Source organism: Bactrocera oleae, chromosome 4 (assembly GCF_042242935.1).
Source record: "Bactrocera oleae isolate idBacOlea1 chromosome 4, idBacOlea1, whole genome shotgun sequence".
In the NCBI taxonomy this organism is placed as follows: domain Eukaryota; kingdom Metazoa; phylum Arthropoda; class Insecta; order Diptera; family Tephritidae; genus Bactrocera; species Bactrocera oleae.
Window position 1 is genome coordinate 23,967,303 of NC_091538.1, and position 15,893 is coordinate 23,983,195.

At 34.6% G+C, this 15,893-nt stretch overlaps 1 protein-coding gene across 2 annotated transcripts; it reads right to left on the bottom strand.

The window, feature by feature from the left end:
• Positions 1-1,973: 1,973 nt before the first annotated feature.
• On the bottom strand, positions 1,974-10,641 carry LOC106624165 (uncharacterized). 2 transcript variants are annotated; one of them, XM_036369087.2, is made up of 5 exons: positions 10,441-10,641; positions 10,061-10,371; positions 9,515-10,010; positions 4,494-4,613; positions 1,974-3,521 (listed from the first exon to the last, which is right to left on the bottom strand). In XM_036369087.2, exons 2-5 carry the CDS (start codon positions 10,313-10,315, stop codon positions 2,017-2,019), a joined length of 2,376 nt encoding a protein of 791 aa, XP_036224980.1. In that variant the 5' UTR covers positions 10,316-10,371; positions 10,441-10,641; the 3' UTR covers positions 1,974-2,016. The 2 variants fall into 2 exon arrangements, with proteins under 2 accessions (XP_036224980.1, XP_014099323.1); XM_014243848.3 differs by having other exon boundaries at positions 1,974-3,551; positions 10,441-10,640.
• Between the last annotated feature and the right edge of the window lie 5,252 nt (positions 10,642-15,893).

The window sequence follows — 15,893 nt, forward strand, 5'->3', positions numbered from 1 at the left end:
GGGGGCTTCATCATTCATTGTGCAGAACGTCAAATAGTCTATCTGTTCCAACAGGTAGGTCTTCTAACACTCTACTATATCAACTTACGCCTGAAATCCAGAATTCGCTGGAAAATTGCGAAATGGCGATATGTGCCTTGCTAGAAATAGGTGTCCTCGTGAAATAGGTATGTGGAAATAACACTGTCTAAAGCTACAAAAGAACTCATGGTATGCAGACGTCTGGCTGTATACCATGATCGTGATACTTAATGTTACTTATGGAGAGGTTGCTTGGACATCGAAGGCATCGCAGACTTCGATAGGACTTCAACTATCAAAGCTGCAGACTTGCCTGCGTCTGCGAATCTGGGCAGGGCATCGAGTCCAACCCGGGCCCCAAGAAATTCTTCTGCTGCATTAGCGCCAAAAGACTTCATCCTAACTCCACCTCGGTTAGGTTCAATACATGCAATGGATGGAGCTATCTTAAGACCTGCTCAGGTCTTAAGACCCATAGGTCTCCATTGTCTCATCCGAGGAAACATGACGACCGAGTTGAAATTTAATTCGATGACCAAACCTCCTCGCATCTGAAGAAATGCGCAAGCTATTTTAGCGGGCAATTTACACTGCACCCTTCGGCAGACAAAACCAAGCGATGTGTTACCTGGCGGCTGCGCAAAATGCCTAAAGACCGCGCACCTCTTACTTTCACCGATAGAGTGCCATAAACAAGGCCAAAACGTTCAAATCTATCCCTGAAGGAATAAGCATGCTGATGCTAAAACCCTTATGCTAGACGGGAATAAGTTATCTCACCAAGGTCCTCAACCTGTCGCTGACCACTCTTCAAATACCTGATGTGTGGAAAGTCGGAAAAGTGGCCCCACTACTGAAACCTGGGAAACCCGCCAACAAAAGGGAATCTTATCATCCGATAACTCTTATTTCCCCAGTAGTAAAGACACTTGAGGCCTTCCTACTCCCGACATTTACTCACCACCTGAGTCTAGCAGACCATCAGCATGGCTTCCGTAAAGTGCACAGCACCACCACAGCACTTCATGGCCCAAACTAGAAGCCACCCTGCGAGAGGACGATCCTCGTAGCGTCAACAGCTTTTGACACAGTCAACCACACAACGCTACTTGAGGACCTAGAACAATCCACGCTCCCTCCAGGGCTGAGGCGGTGGACTATGAACTACCTGAACGGTCGGCATTCATCCGTACTGTTTCGAGTTCAAAACTCCGAACTTAGAAGAATTAAACATTGCTTCCGCAGGGCGGTGACCTCTCCCCGCAAGGGGGGCCATCAACACTTTCACCGTCTCCTTCTCAGTGAATGGCATACTTGCAGTCAAAGCACCACCCATCACAGACGTAGAGCTCGAGTTGACACGTGAATATTAAGTGACCTTCTAACAGGTTCAACTCCTACTTATCCAGAATCGACCCCGACATACCCAATATATATCCCGCATAACACTAACCACCTCTTTGTCAACGAACCCCACTCATCTAACACCCATTTCCCTATGGTCCGACCCCGTCGAAACAGCTCGTTTCCTGGGTCTCCCGTTAGATGATCTCGACGACAACCAAACTGAAACTTACCACCCAAGCGGGGACTAGATAACCATTACAATAACAACAACAAATTCTACTGGGGCTCACACCGCTCCACATAATAATCAATCAGACAGCGAAGCATACCATTCTACTCATGGCAGCAGAGGGGTGTGAAAAAAGGAGGATAGTTTCGTCTCTACAAATTAAGGCCTTAGGTAAAGATACACCACTGGCACTTCTTCCAAAGGAGCTTAAAGTTTCTTTCGGCAGTAAGACTGCCTGGAGTGATTCCTCGATCAGAGTGCTGGACCTTTGTGAATTTATGTAATAGAGGAGAGGGCACAATATACCATAGATCGCGGTGCAAACGTTAATTATTTTCTCTTCTATTCTGCCCTTAAAATTATAAATTATTATCCATTTTAAATGCTAGTAATTTTATTTTTATTAAAAAATATACAAGTTAATTATGATCTGTATTGCGTCCAATATCTACCCAAGTAATTATTTGATGACCATCTTTATCTAAATCATCAAATTGCAAATACTGTACAGTGCTCACTTCGGCAACATCGCTTATAACTTCTCCTGTGTGCTGCGTAATTAGTTGCAGTGCTTTGCCAACACTTGAATTTGAATCTTGTGATTTGGAGCTCGCGGGAACTTCGTTAGTTTCATCACACAAGTCTACAAGGCTCATGTCTCTTTCTAAAGTCAGCGTCCTTTTGTCACTGATATTTGGTTGGTTAATGATAATGGTGTCGTTCGTATGCCCTGCAAGTTTCATATGTGTCAACAATAAAGGCTTGCGCATGAAGCCAACACCGCATTTCAGACACTCATATGGCTTTTTTGTGCTATGTACGTAACGATGAGCATTGCGATTAGCACAACTGTTAAATTCCTTACCGCATATTTCACAAGTATATGGTTTAGTATTTCCGTGTATAAGCATATGTTTTTTCTTATGTTCAGGATAAACAAATGAAGAACCGCATATTTCGCATTCGTGAGGACGCACACCTGTGTGTACTGCATTGATATGATATTGTAATAAACGGCGTCTTTTAAACGAACGGTCGCACTGATCGCACTTGTGTAACTTCTCATTTAAATGTGTGGACTTTCGGTGCGTCATTAAGTTTGAACGCTGTGCGAATGCAGCATCGCACATATCACATTTATAAGGTTTCTCTCCCGTATGTATACGTTCATGATCTTTAATCTCAGCACGACGTGCGAATGATTTGCCACAAGTTCGGCATATAAACGGTCGCTGACCAGTATGCACAATCTTATGCACATCTAAATTGTGTTGGGTGCTAAAGTCCTTTGAGCAAATATCACATATGAACGACTTTTCTCCTATGTGTAGCTTCTTATGGTGGGAGAAGGTTTGTTGGTTAAGAAATGTTTTATTACATTTATCGCATTTATATGGGCGTAATCGTTCACTGTGAATTTTCATATGCCCTTGCAATGTATATTTTGATGCGAAGTCCTTTGGGCATTTCGAGCACTTGTATGGTCGACGACCGGTGTGCATATTCAAGTGATCAAGCAATACTTTTCGGCAACTGTATTTCTTCTGACAATCTGAACATTCGTATTGCAAAGCAGTGTTGCTGTGAGTTCGTTTGTGTACATGCAACAATTGATTATCGCTAAAAACTTGTTGGCATTCTTCACATGAATTTTCTAGGTTTTCAACTTGTTTGATGTTAGACAAATTTAAATGCATACTTTCTATATGTTCTTTCATACTTTCAATTGAAAGGAAACCAGCAGAACAAATCTCACAAGAATAAAAGTTCAAATCATGATTTGTGAGCATATGCTCTGCAAATGGTTCTGCTGCCATTGTCTTTTGTTCCTCGCACAATAAGCAAAAGTATAGATTGTTTTCTTGTTCAAAAACCATTTTAATTTGCACATCCTCTGCCACGACATTAACATTTTCAGGATTGTCTGTTGTAATTGCATAATTTATAGTGGAAGCTATGTGGATTATTTAAAAAACAAATTAAATCTGATTTTAAAAAATTGCATGAAACGAAAAATACATTTATTACAAATTCTAAATGCCATATTTCACTTGGTTAGTCTAATGTTTGCGTATGTCGAGCACCACAGTAGACCCTACCCCTGTACCGTGACGATATAATGATCAGCATGATGAGCTGAGGTGATTTAGCCATGTCTGTCTGTCTGTCTGTATAAACGCAAACTAGTCCCTCAGTTTTTAAGCTATCGATCTGAAACTTTGCACCTGTCCTTTTCTCACTAAGAAGCTGCTCATTTGTCGGAACGGCGGATTTTGGACCACTATAGCATATACCATGCGATCGGAATCAAGTGCTTGTATGGAACACTTTTTTATTTAACGAGATATATTCACGAAATTAGATCGGAATCAAGTTCTTGTAAGGAACCTTTGTATTTGTGAGGGTTATTATAACTTCGGTACAACCGAAGTTAACGTTTTTTTTGTTATTGATTGTTTTATTATGTTCGAGGTAATCGATGAAAAAAATTCCAATTGAATTTCAAAAAATATTAAATAAAATCAATCCATTTTTGGAGCTGCTCTCATTATTTTATGTTTAAACAGACGGCTCGAAAATGGTAGAGGATATTAGTACAGGTATGATCAATGCAATCAGCATGTATGTATGATCGGTATTGTAATGTAGAGTGGAGCTACTATAAACCAGAGATAATAGAACACAAAAAGTTCAAGCAACTAATTGTTCTTCCAAAGACAAACTTAGGCAGTTAGTGCCGATTTATAGGCCACTGCAGGCTAATATGTCATCTGCACAAATTAGGCTTCTGTTCTAGAGATCAATGTTAGTTCTTCCACCTTGCAGCCTTGGTAAAACTTTTACAAATAACAATAATAAGAAAGATACAATTAGGAACATATAATGTTATACCCACATTTGTTATTAGTTTTATCTGGATCATATATTAAGGGCCCTTTGTTTTTACCGTCTACGGGATGAGTTAATTGTTCAGAGATTCTTGTACCGTCGTGTTGCATATGAAAAATCATCAAATCTGTAAAAAAAAAAGAATATATATTAAATTATGCGTGCGATACAAAAAAGTACTATACGCATACGAACATTTATCGATATTTGGTAAAGTTTTTAGAACTCAACCCAAATGTCACAATTATTTTATTATATTATTATTTATACTAACTGCGTTAAAAAATTTGGAATGTAAAAAAAATACCATTGAAGTTTTCAATATATGTATATTTATCTATATATATAAAAATTACGTGCTACGTTAAACTGAACCGATTTTAGTAAAATTTAGCACACTGTGCCCAGTTTGATTAATCTTAAAAGTTAGGATAGGCCGAGACGTTCGGATGCCTGATTGGTGATAATGAAACGAGTTTACAGCTGGTCGCTCATAGTTTGGGTGAACATGCTACACAGGTAAGCATGGCTGCGCAATGCTTAAATTAACTACTTATTCCTTTACTTTGTGTATTTTTTAAGTGTTTTTAGATGACACACAATACTTTCCATTTTGCTGGTGTCGTCAAATACCGCAACATTGGGTGTGGAACGCCGAGAAGGCTAAGAATGTGATGTGTAATTTGGAGCACACCACCTTGCGGGAGGTAACGGCCAACACTGCTATTTATACGTAGAGGACTGTCATCTATAAAAGATCAAGAATTCGTAAATGTATACTATGAGATGCCCAATTTCAATCCAACACGCGTTTCGCCATGGAGAAGGAAATGAATGCTGTGCTGTAGTTATACGGCTTGTAAGCCAACTATCGTCCTTTGGCTTTATTGTGTGAGGTAATGACAGCTTACTGAATACAAGTCAATTATATATTCTAGATGTTATATATAATTAACGTTCATATATCGGCATTATTATAATATATAATTATGAATAATTTAATCATAACTCGCCAATAATGTATATTTCTATGTTAAATATGTATATATACTTTATTTATTGGAATTTTTTTTTTTAACATTTTTTCTTCTGGTTCATTTTAGCACAAAGATATCTTCATCTTAACTAAAAATCTTTTGTTTGGATAGAAAATGTCATCAGCTGATATTTTAACAATTTGTTTGATTGTCTTAACATAGATAACCCATAATAATAATTAGCTTGGTTACCAAACAAATGTTAATATAACCAAACAAAATTTTACGTAAACTAAAAAAAAAATGCTATGTTCGAATTTCAGTACAATTTTTGATGTTTCTTAGCCAAGCCAAGGTAAGTAGCATGTTAAATAAATCCCTCAATTTTTATATGAATTTTGTACAAAATTACATGCATTTATTTTTATACTCTTGCAACATGTTGCTACGGAGTATGATAGTCTTTTCACCTAATGGTTATTTGAATCACTTAAAAATAATCGAGTTAGATAAAGGGTTGTATATACTGTATATAAATGATCAGGATAATGAGACAAGTTTAATTCCGTGTAATTGTCTGTCCGTGCAAGCGATAACTTGAGTAAAAATTGAGATATCTTGATGAAACTTGGTAGACATATGCCCTAAGATATATGCTCCGCCCGCTAAATGATTTAATATACATATCTTTTAACTCACTGAATAAATGCGTCTGAGGCAATTTCACTACCAGGATGGTAGAGGAAGGCTATAGGATCTGATGTGAAAATTGGTCACCAAGAGTGGCACCCCCCACCTTTGCGTGAAATCCTATATCTCAGGAGCTACTCGATCGATTTCTAACAAATTTGGTGTGTATTTCTATTTGACGCTGCAAAAATGGGAAATCGGATGACAAACACGCCTACTTCCCATATAACAAACTTTTAAATTCCGTCTGATTCTTTCACTTAACAGTATACAAATCAAACATCAATAAAGTTATCAGAATAAAACTTAACAGAAAAAATCTCGAAAATTTTCATCTTACGTCCAAAATATGTTCATTAATAACTTGTGCCGAAAATGAGTAAAAGGTGGTCAACACTTATCTTTGCACCCACATAAATATTTTCGAACCACCAGTTCACTTTATATGACATCTATCGGTGCATATGTAAGAAATTTTAATGAAATTCGGAAAAATATCTTTCTAATAACAGTGTACCCTCTTAAATTAAATAGAGGAAATCACGGCGATACTTTCCTTAGTTTGATATAAAGTTTTGCCAAAACCTGAAGGTGTTTCTCCGCCTTTGTTCCTTGCAACTTAGTCCTTCCTTACTTGTTTAAATATACTGAAGATACTTTAACAAATACAAAAGAAAATAATTTGTAATTCTTTTTTATTCATTTTTGATTTTTGCAAATTTCGATGGAAAGTTCTCAAGCTGGACTTCAATATCATCATTTTAGTTTTTAAATTATAAAGTATAAGTTACCTATTAGTATTAAGAACTAAATCAATTAATTTAATATATGTACCTATATGTCCATAATGTGCGAATATTAACAGTTAGTTAATTAATGTAACTTTTATTGTAAACTATAAAAACTAAAAAAATACATAAGGTTCTTACCAAAAAAAAAAAAAAAAAATATGTTGTACTATATGTATGTATATACATAGATTAAACATATTGAATGGTGCTAATGAACAAGGTGGTCTTTCTTCGTGGACGCACTATATGGAAAAGGTAAGACTTCGAGTTCAATCCTTTGAAATCTTATACCGGAAATAACCTTATCGTCTTTGTTTGTATATAATATTTTCATGTATTAAAGACCACGCATAGCCTATTGCCTACCAGAGTAACTGGCGTCCCTAAATAAAAGCGGCAGCGGTAATTACTGTACAAATTCCTCCTGCACATAGAGTTTGTATGCCGCATATTAATGATTGTACAAATGGATGCAAATATTAGGTAAAGTAAAAAGTTCGTTCGGTTTTTTATTGATTTCTCAAAAGATGATAACCTTGTGTACATCAAATATGCGCAGTTTTGTTCGTAAACTTGTTGCCAACGAGATGCCAACTTCATTAACCCCTCTCGTAGAAGACTGCGTCCCTATAGCCAAAAAACTCGGAGAGTCAATTTTCACAGGCCTCTCTTAAGGCCAACTTCTCACCATTAAGCGCGTTCGCCATGGACTGGAAAAGATGGTAATCACTTGGTGCCAGGTCCGGACTATAAGGTGGGTGCATTAGAACCTCCCATCCGAGCTCCAGGAGCTTCTAACGAGTCACCAAAGACGTGTGTGGCCCGATTTTGTTGCGATTCTGCAGTAATTTGCAGATGGAAATTCGGTCCATCATGTTTCTTACGTTAGTTCGTGTGACACCCAAACATCGAGCTCCTTTTTGAATCCAAGGTTATGCAAATGGTTCCAAACGGTTTTCTGGCTTATCTTTAGTTCCTCAGCAATTAAATAAGTGCTCACGTGACGGTCTGTTTCCACTATTTCACTTTGACATCGAAATTACCGGAACGGAACCTAGCAAATCACTTTTGTGCTACACGTTCGTTTACAGAATCGGGCCCATAAACTAAATTAATGTTTTCAGCCGCTTTGGCTGCTTTTTCGCTTTGATCGAAGAAAAATTGTAAAATATAGCGAATTTTCTTTTTGTTGGTGTCCATCTTTGACGAGCGCTCACAACGAACTGAGTAAATCAATCGAAAAACTGTCAAAGACAAACTTTTAGCGCGAATAAACACGTTTTCAGCGCCGTAGAGTATGACATGATGCGACACGTAACACTAGTACTATGGACAATAACGCCATCTCTTAGATAAAAACCGAACGAACTTTTTACTTGACCTAATATTATTAATTTATTAATGCGTTTTGCATTTCATTTATTTTGTTCTAACTTTAGAATTAAAGTGATAATTTAACGTAAAGTTTCCGCTTTATTTAGAGTTGACAGTCTTTGGTCGGAAAAATCCGGGTCCGTTTCGGTTCGACTGTTATGGGAACGGGGCGAGAGATGCCGCGTCGACGTTAACGCTGAGCGGTAAAAAACGCGCCGCTAGTACATAGGTTACTATAATATTTAATGTATACCCTGGACCGTAGAGGGAAAACCGTGGCTCAGAGGGATATGGAGCGAGGTTCCCCTGATCCATCAATTTATTGAAATTATATTTTATTGTATTTGTTTAAAAAAAAACTAAATTAGTTTCATATTAACATACGTATATTTTTGGTTTATTTTATTACATGTGCTTGAGTACATATGTATATGATAACTCAGGTAAAGCATCTTGAAGAAACATTGATGCTGATCTCAAAAAAATTAATTTTTCATTTGATGTTGACCGCTGAGAAGCATAATTTTAAATTATAACATTACAAGCAAATATTTTTATAAACTAGAGTATTTAATATTGAAAACATTTGTAGTGAATTGTTGGAAAAAAAATTTGCCAAAAATTGTTGCAAAGCAGTGGGCTCCCTGATAATTCCGAGCCCCGATCTTTCCTACTCTCTCCTGTACTCTGTACACCTTAGCCACAGCAACGTGCGGCCGGATCTTCTAGTATATATCTAACATATATATAAATGATGTGTCACGTGGTTTGTCAGGGGTAAACTACTGAACCAATTTTGGTAAAAATAGCACAGTGTTCTGTTTGATTCAACTTAAAACATAGGATAGTTTATATCTAAATTTAGTTAAAAAATTTTCATTAAGCTCTACTATTGACCTATAGCTATCGCTGCCAACAGCTCGATTCCAATGATACACATTATTTAGAAGATATGGTGCTTTCTAAGCTAATTCTATATTCAAAGCGGCAATTTACATTCTGAAAAAGTCAACACTTTTTGAAAAACCCAAATAAACATTTAGTTCTTATCATAACAGTATTAATATACATACGTTAGTGCCGGGTACACGTCATATATGCACCGAAATGCATAATAATGGTCTATAATAAATATGATGTCAACAATGAATTATCTTATCCTAGTTATAATAGTATCAATCTAAATTTAGTATTACCTTGCGGACGATCTTCTGTAAAGTCTGCAATAATCCCGCTGTAATTATTGAGTTGAGGATTCACAATTTGTTCCTCGCTTTGTCTTTGAATATTTAAAAGTTTAGATTCAGTAATTATTTCCTCGCTTTCGGATATTTCTTCTATTAAATCCACTGTGTCATCCAACGACAGTTCTGTATCTACAAGAACTTTCGACTCAATTGCTTCTGCAGTATCATCGTCAAATGATTCTAAGCTCTCATTCGAGCTTTCGGCTGAATTTTCGTTTAGGGTTTTATTGTGCAATTCATCAATAATTATATTTTCAATTAATTCACCAAATTCAGATTTCTCTATTCGAGATATCTCGTTTTCACAATCAATAACTATGGGATCTATGTTGTACATTTGAACAGTTTGATTATACGCTTTGATTATTTTTATACGCAGTTCACAAAATTTATGAAGCAATTTCTCAAACTCCAAAGTATTTTTATTGCAAGACGCGCAGAGCAACTACAAGAAAAAAGTTATATTTAATCCAAAGAGAGCTGTTTGTTTCTTACATTGGAATGCGAGTTAATTTCATCTAAATCTCTGCCTAAAGCAGTTGCCAATATAAGAGATAAAGGGTTATCAATTCCGCCATCGTCACGCAGACGGATTTCAAAAATTAGGAAAGTATCTTCCCCTTCAACAAAATTGCGATCACAGAGGAAACATTTGGCATTTTCTAACATAAAGTCATGCTGGACTAAAGTGTTTCCTTCATTTAATTGTGATTCACCATTAAAGTAATTTTTTTCTGAAGTTAACACCATATTTGACCGATTAGTATCAATTGAGGTTAAGAAACTTGTAATAAGTTTTGTTCCACCTGCAAAACATTATTTCTTATTATTATAAATATTTCATAGCATTTTTAAAAAAGAATATTATACAACACCTTTCCAAGATTTTATAATATCAGAAACAAATACCGCGAAATTGTATACACCTTAAGTTATTAATATGTTTCTTTATTTACTTTAGATCATAGATAAAATGATCCGAAACTCCTATCTTTGCTTTCTGGGAGCTCATGAACTTTCAGTGCTGCTAAGAAAAACCACGAGTTCATGAGCTACTGAACAGATGACAACCAAAACAATGAACTACCACTAAAAATCCTGCAGAAATAAAATGCGAAATCAGTGGGTAATTTGTGAGATCAGATTTTTTGTTGACTTTTACGTATATTTGTAATCTTTATTTAAAGAGATTTAATATAGCTTTGATTTTAAGAAAGAGCGTGTATTTTGTCGCAGAGTATTGTTTTGCTAAGCAGTACCAATTGTCAACGTATAAACATATTTTGTCTAGAATTCCCGGCAAATGTTATGTAAACTTTGACTTCCGAATAAATTATCGAAAGATATTTGTTTATTCAGTATACAAAAACTAAGTAATGTTCATGTTTAGCTTATTTAAAACTTGTTTTGATATATTAAAATATTTTATTAAACTGAGTTTTAAAAGTTAATTAAGAAAATCTTTTGTAATTAAAATATACACGTACATATATATAGAAGTCGTATAGGATATTAAGCTTGTTCAACTAATTTTAATTATATATATTTTTCTGTAAAATGAAAACCGAAAAATACCCAAGAAATACATTAAAAAATCTCAAAACGTATTTCTTTCACTAGTGGCACCATTGTCAAATGTTATAAAAATGTGGCCTTTGACAACGCTCTCTCAAATCAAAGATTTTCGGAACATTTTATCCATTACTTTACTTTAGATAATACTAAAAGTTGTTCCCAAATCTCAAACTCTCCTAGATAATACATTGTATAAATCAATGTTCCCAAATCTCAATCATTTTTCTCCCTCAACCAACAACAAAACCCCCTAAATTCCCCTAAAAAAATTAATAAGATGATAATAAATTATTATTTATTAAATTATATATTTAATTATACTAACATTCATTTAGGGGGAATATCCGTATGTTGGTAACACTGTAATATACTCTGAACTTGCCAACATTCCAAAAGTAAATTCCACTGAGTGACGTAGACTTCAATATAGATGCGAAAATGTATATCTATAGTACAACTTTAAATTTGTATTGTACACTTTTCTGGTTTAAACTTCCTAAATTTCTCATACCCTGCTTCAGTATATTCAACAAACTTTTAAGAAATTAATTATTTTTATTAGATATTTAGGGAAAAATCCCCTGAGCTGGCATCACTGGTATAAATATACAAGCAGAGAATGTTGATGAGTAGAGAAGGAGCAAATGTAACTTCGAAAAAGAAAAATACACCACACAATATGCGAAATGCTATAAATAGACACAACGAATATTCCTATATGAAAAATCGTTGCGCATACCTATTTAGATTTATGTTTTCAATTTCTATGATATGACAAATTTATAATTATGAAAAGCCTTCTGAATTAAAAATCTGTATTACCGGTAAAAACCCCAGAATTCATAATAAAATAAACATTTAATAAGCTAGTTTTCGAACTTATGTATGTGCGTTGCGTAAGCAATATACTTATTAAACAAATGATAATAATAAAACGGTGGCTAAGCGGCCACGTTTCCACTTTTGTGGTGGCTTAGGTCGTAAGCGCGAAGGAGTTAAGCTCATTCCGAATACGAGCATATACGTTCGAATCGTAAAATACATAAAATTAAAATTGTATTTAATTTTTTTATTTTATTAATTGGAATCTAAGCATATCATAATTCAATTACTTTAATAGCATATTTTACTTCCTGAGATAATTAAAATATATCAGGAAAATATAATATGTTCATATGTTTAGGTTTATTGAATATTTCCTTATTATGCGTATTTACACAAATGTGATAATCACACATACATTCTTAAATACACGTACGCTGATGCTTGCTTCTTCTTGCCCCGCACAAGCAATGACTTTTGTCTACGCTTTTTGCTTATTGCGAGTTGAACGATCGCAGGCAAGGAGGGATTGGGGCGCACCGCCACATAATTATTTCAGATATATATTTTATTTATCGAATTCAGTTTGAAAACGATTATAGGTATGAATTTATTGGTATATATATATATATATATATATATATAATATATATTATATTACGAAAATAATTCATAAATGCATCAGTATTTTTCAATACAAATTAAGCAACATATCAATATATTATGAGCCCTCACTTGACACGCCTATGTGCATGGTGGCAAGCCAACGAAATAACGGCGAGTTCGCGCGGACATTGTGTTGTTGAAAAAAACCAAATGACGACTTTGCCGACAAACATACATATTTATATACATACATACAAACGAGCTCGCATACATATTGACGCCAAATTTTGCGCATCGTCGCGGAGTTGACAAAATTTGTTTCAATCGACAATTTTGCGACAATGTCGATCGGCTATGTTGTCTCGTTTGTCCTTTTTGCAGTGGTTTGCTATTGAAAGTTGACTTATGCTCTTTTGAAATATTGCGATTACCAATTGGGCTGCATTTTCAAAGCGTCGTATTTAGATAAAATGGGCTAAATCGAAAAACTATGAGACAATGATAATAAGTAAACATATAAAAGTACTATATGGACTGTGCTTAGAATATATAGAAGTAGTTAATGATTTCATATGAAAGTCAATTTGATATAAATTTTATAATTTAATGCCATAAATAGTGCATTATATGAAAAAATATAAATATTATTTAAACTCGCTAATAGGTCATGTTGCCCATTCTCCTTTCTGAAGTGAACATCAGACAAATTCTTCAATTTCTGATTTTTAGCAAATGTTGTGAGGAAGCAGCTTGTGGGTAACATACAAATGCGAGGGGGATGGTAGGATTTTCAGTGGTGGCTGTCAAATTGTAAAATTGAATTATTCTCGTTTTACTCAATTTCATTCATTCATTATTTTTTAATTTAATTTCGCATATGCGTATATGAAAACCAAATGTGGTTTACCAGGCGCACAGAAAAAATAGCGCGGCGCAGAGCTTTGAACGAGCGCAGTTTGCTTTGAAGCAGACGCACGTTCCTTATGAATGAATTTGTTGTCGTTGTAATATGAAATACTTAGAAAATAAGCCGCGAGTTCGCTTGAATATTATTGGTCGATGATGGTGCGTCTACGTTTTTTTTGTCACTTGCGCGAGTGTTTGATTTTTTGCGAAAGACATATTGAGGGACATACATATGTAGAGTACTGATGCATTTATGAATTATTTTCGTAATATAATATATATAACACATAAATTCATACCTATAATCGTTTATAAACTAAATTCGATAAATAAAATATATATCTGAAATAATTATGTGGCAGTGCGCCCCAATCCCTCCTTGCCTGCGATCGTTCAACTCGCAAAAAGCAAAAAGCGTAGACAAAAGTCATTCCTTGTGCGGGGCAAGAAGAAGCAAGCATCAGCGTACGTGTATTTAATAATGGATGTGTGATTATCACATTTGTGTAAATACGCATAATAAGGAAATATTCAATAAACCTAAATATGTGAACATATTTTCCTGATATATTTTAACTATATCAGGAAGTAAAATATATAATTAAAGTAATTGAATTATGATAAGCTTAGATTCCAATTAATAAAATAAAAAAAATTAAATTTAATTTAATTTACATGAGATTTAGGACTCGAACTTATATGCTCGTATTCGGAATGTGCTTAATCCCTTCCCGCTTACGACTTCAGCCACCACAAAAGTGGAAATGCGGCCGCTTAGCCACCGTTTTATTGTTATCCTTTACTCAATAAGCAATTGCTCACGCAACGCACATACATAAGTTGAAAAAATTGCCTATTAAATGTTTATTTTATTATGAATTCTGGGGTTTTTACCGGTAATACAGATCTTTAATTCAGAAGGCTTTTCATAATTATAAATTTGTCATATCATAGAAATTGAAAACATAAATCTAAATAGGTATGCGCAATGATTTTTAACACGCTTATATTAGTTTTACTTGTATGGCTGTTTGTAACTAAAAAACTAAACTCAACACGATTACAAAGTATGCGCAAAATGTTTGCATACTTTTTAACACTCTTTTATTAGCTTCAATTCTATGTGTGTCTGTATGTTTGTAATCAAACTAAACCCAACACGACTACAAAGTATGCGCAAAATATTTGCATACTTTTAGGCATATTTTGGCATCTCAAAGGGAACAAATCAACTGAACGGACAACAAAAATCATAATATTTAGGATAACATTTTTTAATGGTAGATCAAAATATGGAATTTAATAAAAAATAAAAAATAATTGAATAAATGAGAAGTTAGTATTGCTTACAATATTTTTATTATCTTACAAGAGACTTAAACTATTCAGGAATTTTTATTATTGAAACTATAGTTTTATGGTAACTGAAATAAGATGCATAAGTTTGAGACTTGACATCCTCTAAATATCTGGAAAATACCGCGTGAATGGTGTTTCCATATTTTGTAGTGGATTCTTGTGGATCAATATTCATTTTCAAATTCAATCTTTCCCAAAGAAAATTTGTCAACCGCTCTGACTTTTTATCAGCGAAGTTGATGTTGAAAACGCCACCGAAGCAGAGAATGTTAATGAATAGAGAAGGAGCAAATGTTAGCAGTACTAAAATCAGAGAATGTAAACAGAGAACGTAAATGAATTCATTTACGTTCTCTGGCTATTGCGATTACCGATTGGGCTGCATTTTCATAGCGTCGTATTTGGATAAAATGGGCTAAATCGACAAACTATGAAATAATGATAATAAGTAAACATATAAAAGTACTACATGCAGTGTGCTTAGAATATATAGAAGTAGTTAATGATTTCATATGAATGGCAATTTTATATAAATTTTATAATTTAATGCCATAAATAGTGCATAATATGAAAAAATATAAATATTATTTAAACTCGCTAATAGGTCATGTTGCCAATTCTCCTTTCTGAAGTGAACATCAGACAAATTCTTCAATTTCTGATTTTTAGCAAATGTTGTGAGGAAGCAGCTTGTGGACATACAAATGCGAGGGGGATGGTAGGATTTTCAGTGATACAAATTGTAAAATGGAAATTTTGCTGATTCTTCAATTTTACTGAAGACATTCAAATTCAATTTCATTCATTTTTATATTCGCGCATTTGCGATAGGAATTCTATATGAAAACCAAATGAGGCTTACCAGGCGCACAGAAAAAATAGCGCGGCGCAGAGTTATGAACGAACGTACTTTGCTTTGAAGCAGACGCACGTTCCTTATGAATGAATTTGTTGTCGTTGTAATATGAAATACTTAGAAAATAAGCCGCGAGTTCGCTTAAATATTATTGGCGGATGATGGCGTCTCCGTTTTTTTGTCACTTGCGCGAATGTTTGATTT

What these genes read in the sequence shown, in the direction of transcription:
- LOC106624165 (XM_014243848.3), bottom strand. Translation starts at nt 10,315, where the DNA reads ATGGTGTTAACTTCAGAAAAAAATTACTTTAATGGTGAATCACAATTA. An exon ending in TACAGAAGATCGTCCGCAAG is followed by an intron (nt 4,614 to 9,514) that starts GTAATACTAAAT and finishes TTTTTTTTACAG; the next exon opens with ATTTGATGATTTTTCATATG. An exon ending in AGATAAAACTAATAACAAAT is followed by an intron (nt 3,552 to 4,493) that starts GTGGGTATAACA and finishes TAATCCACATAG; the next exon opens with CTTCCACTATAAATTATGCA.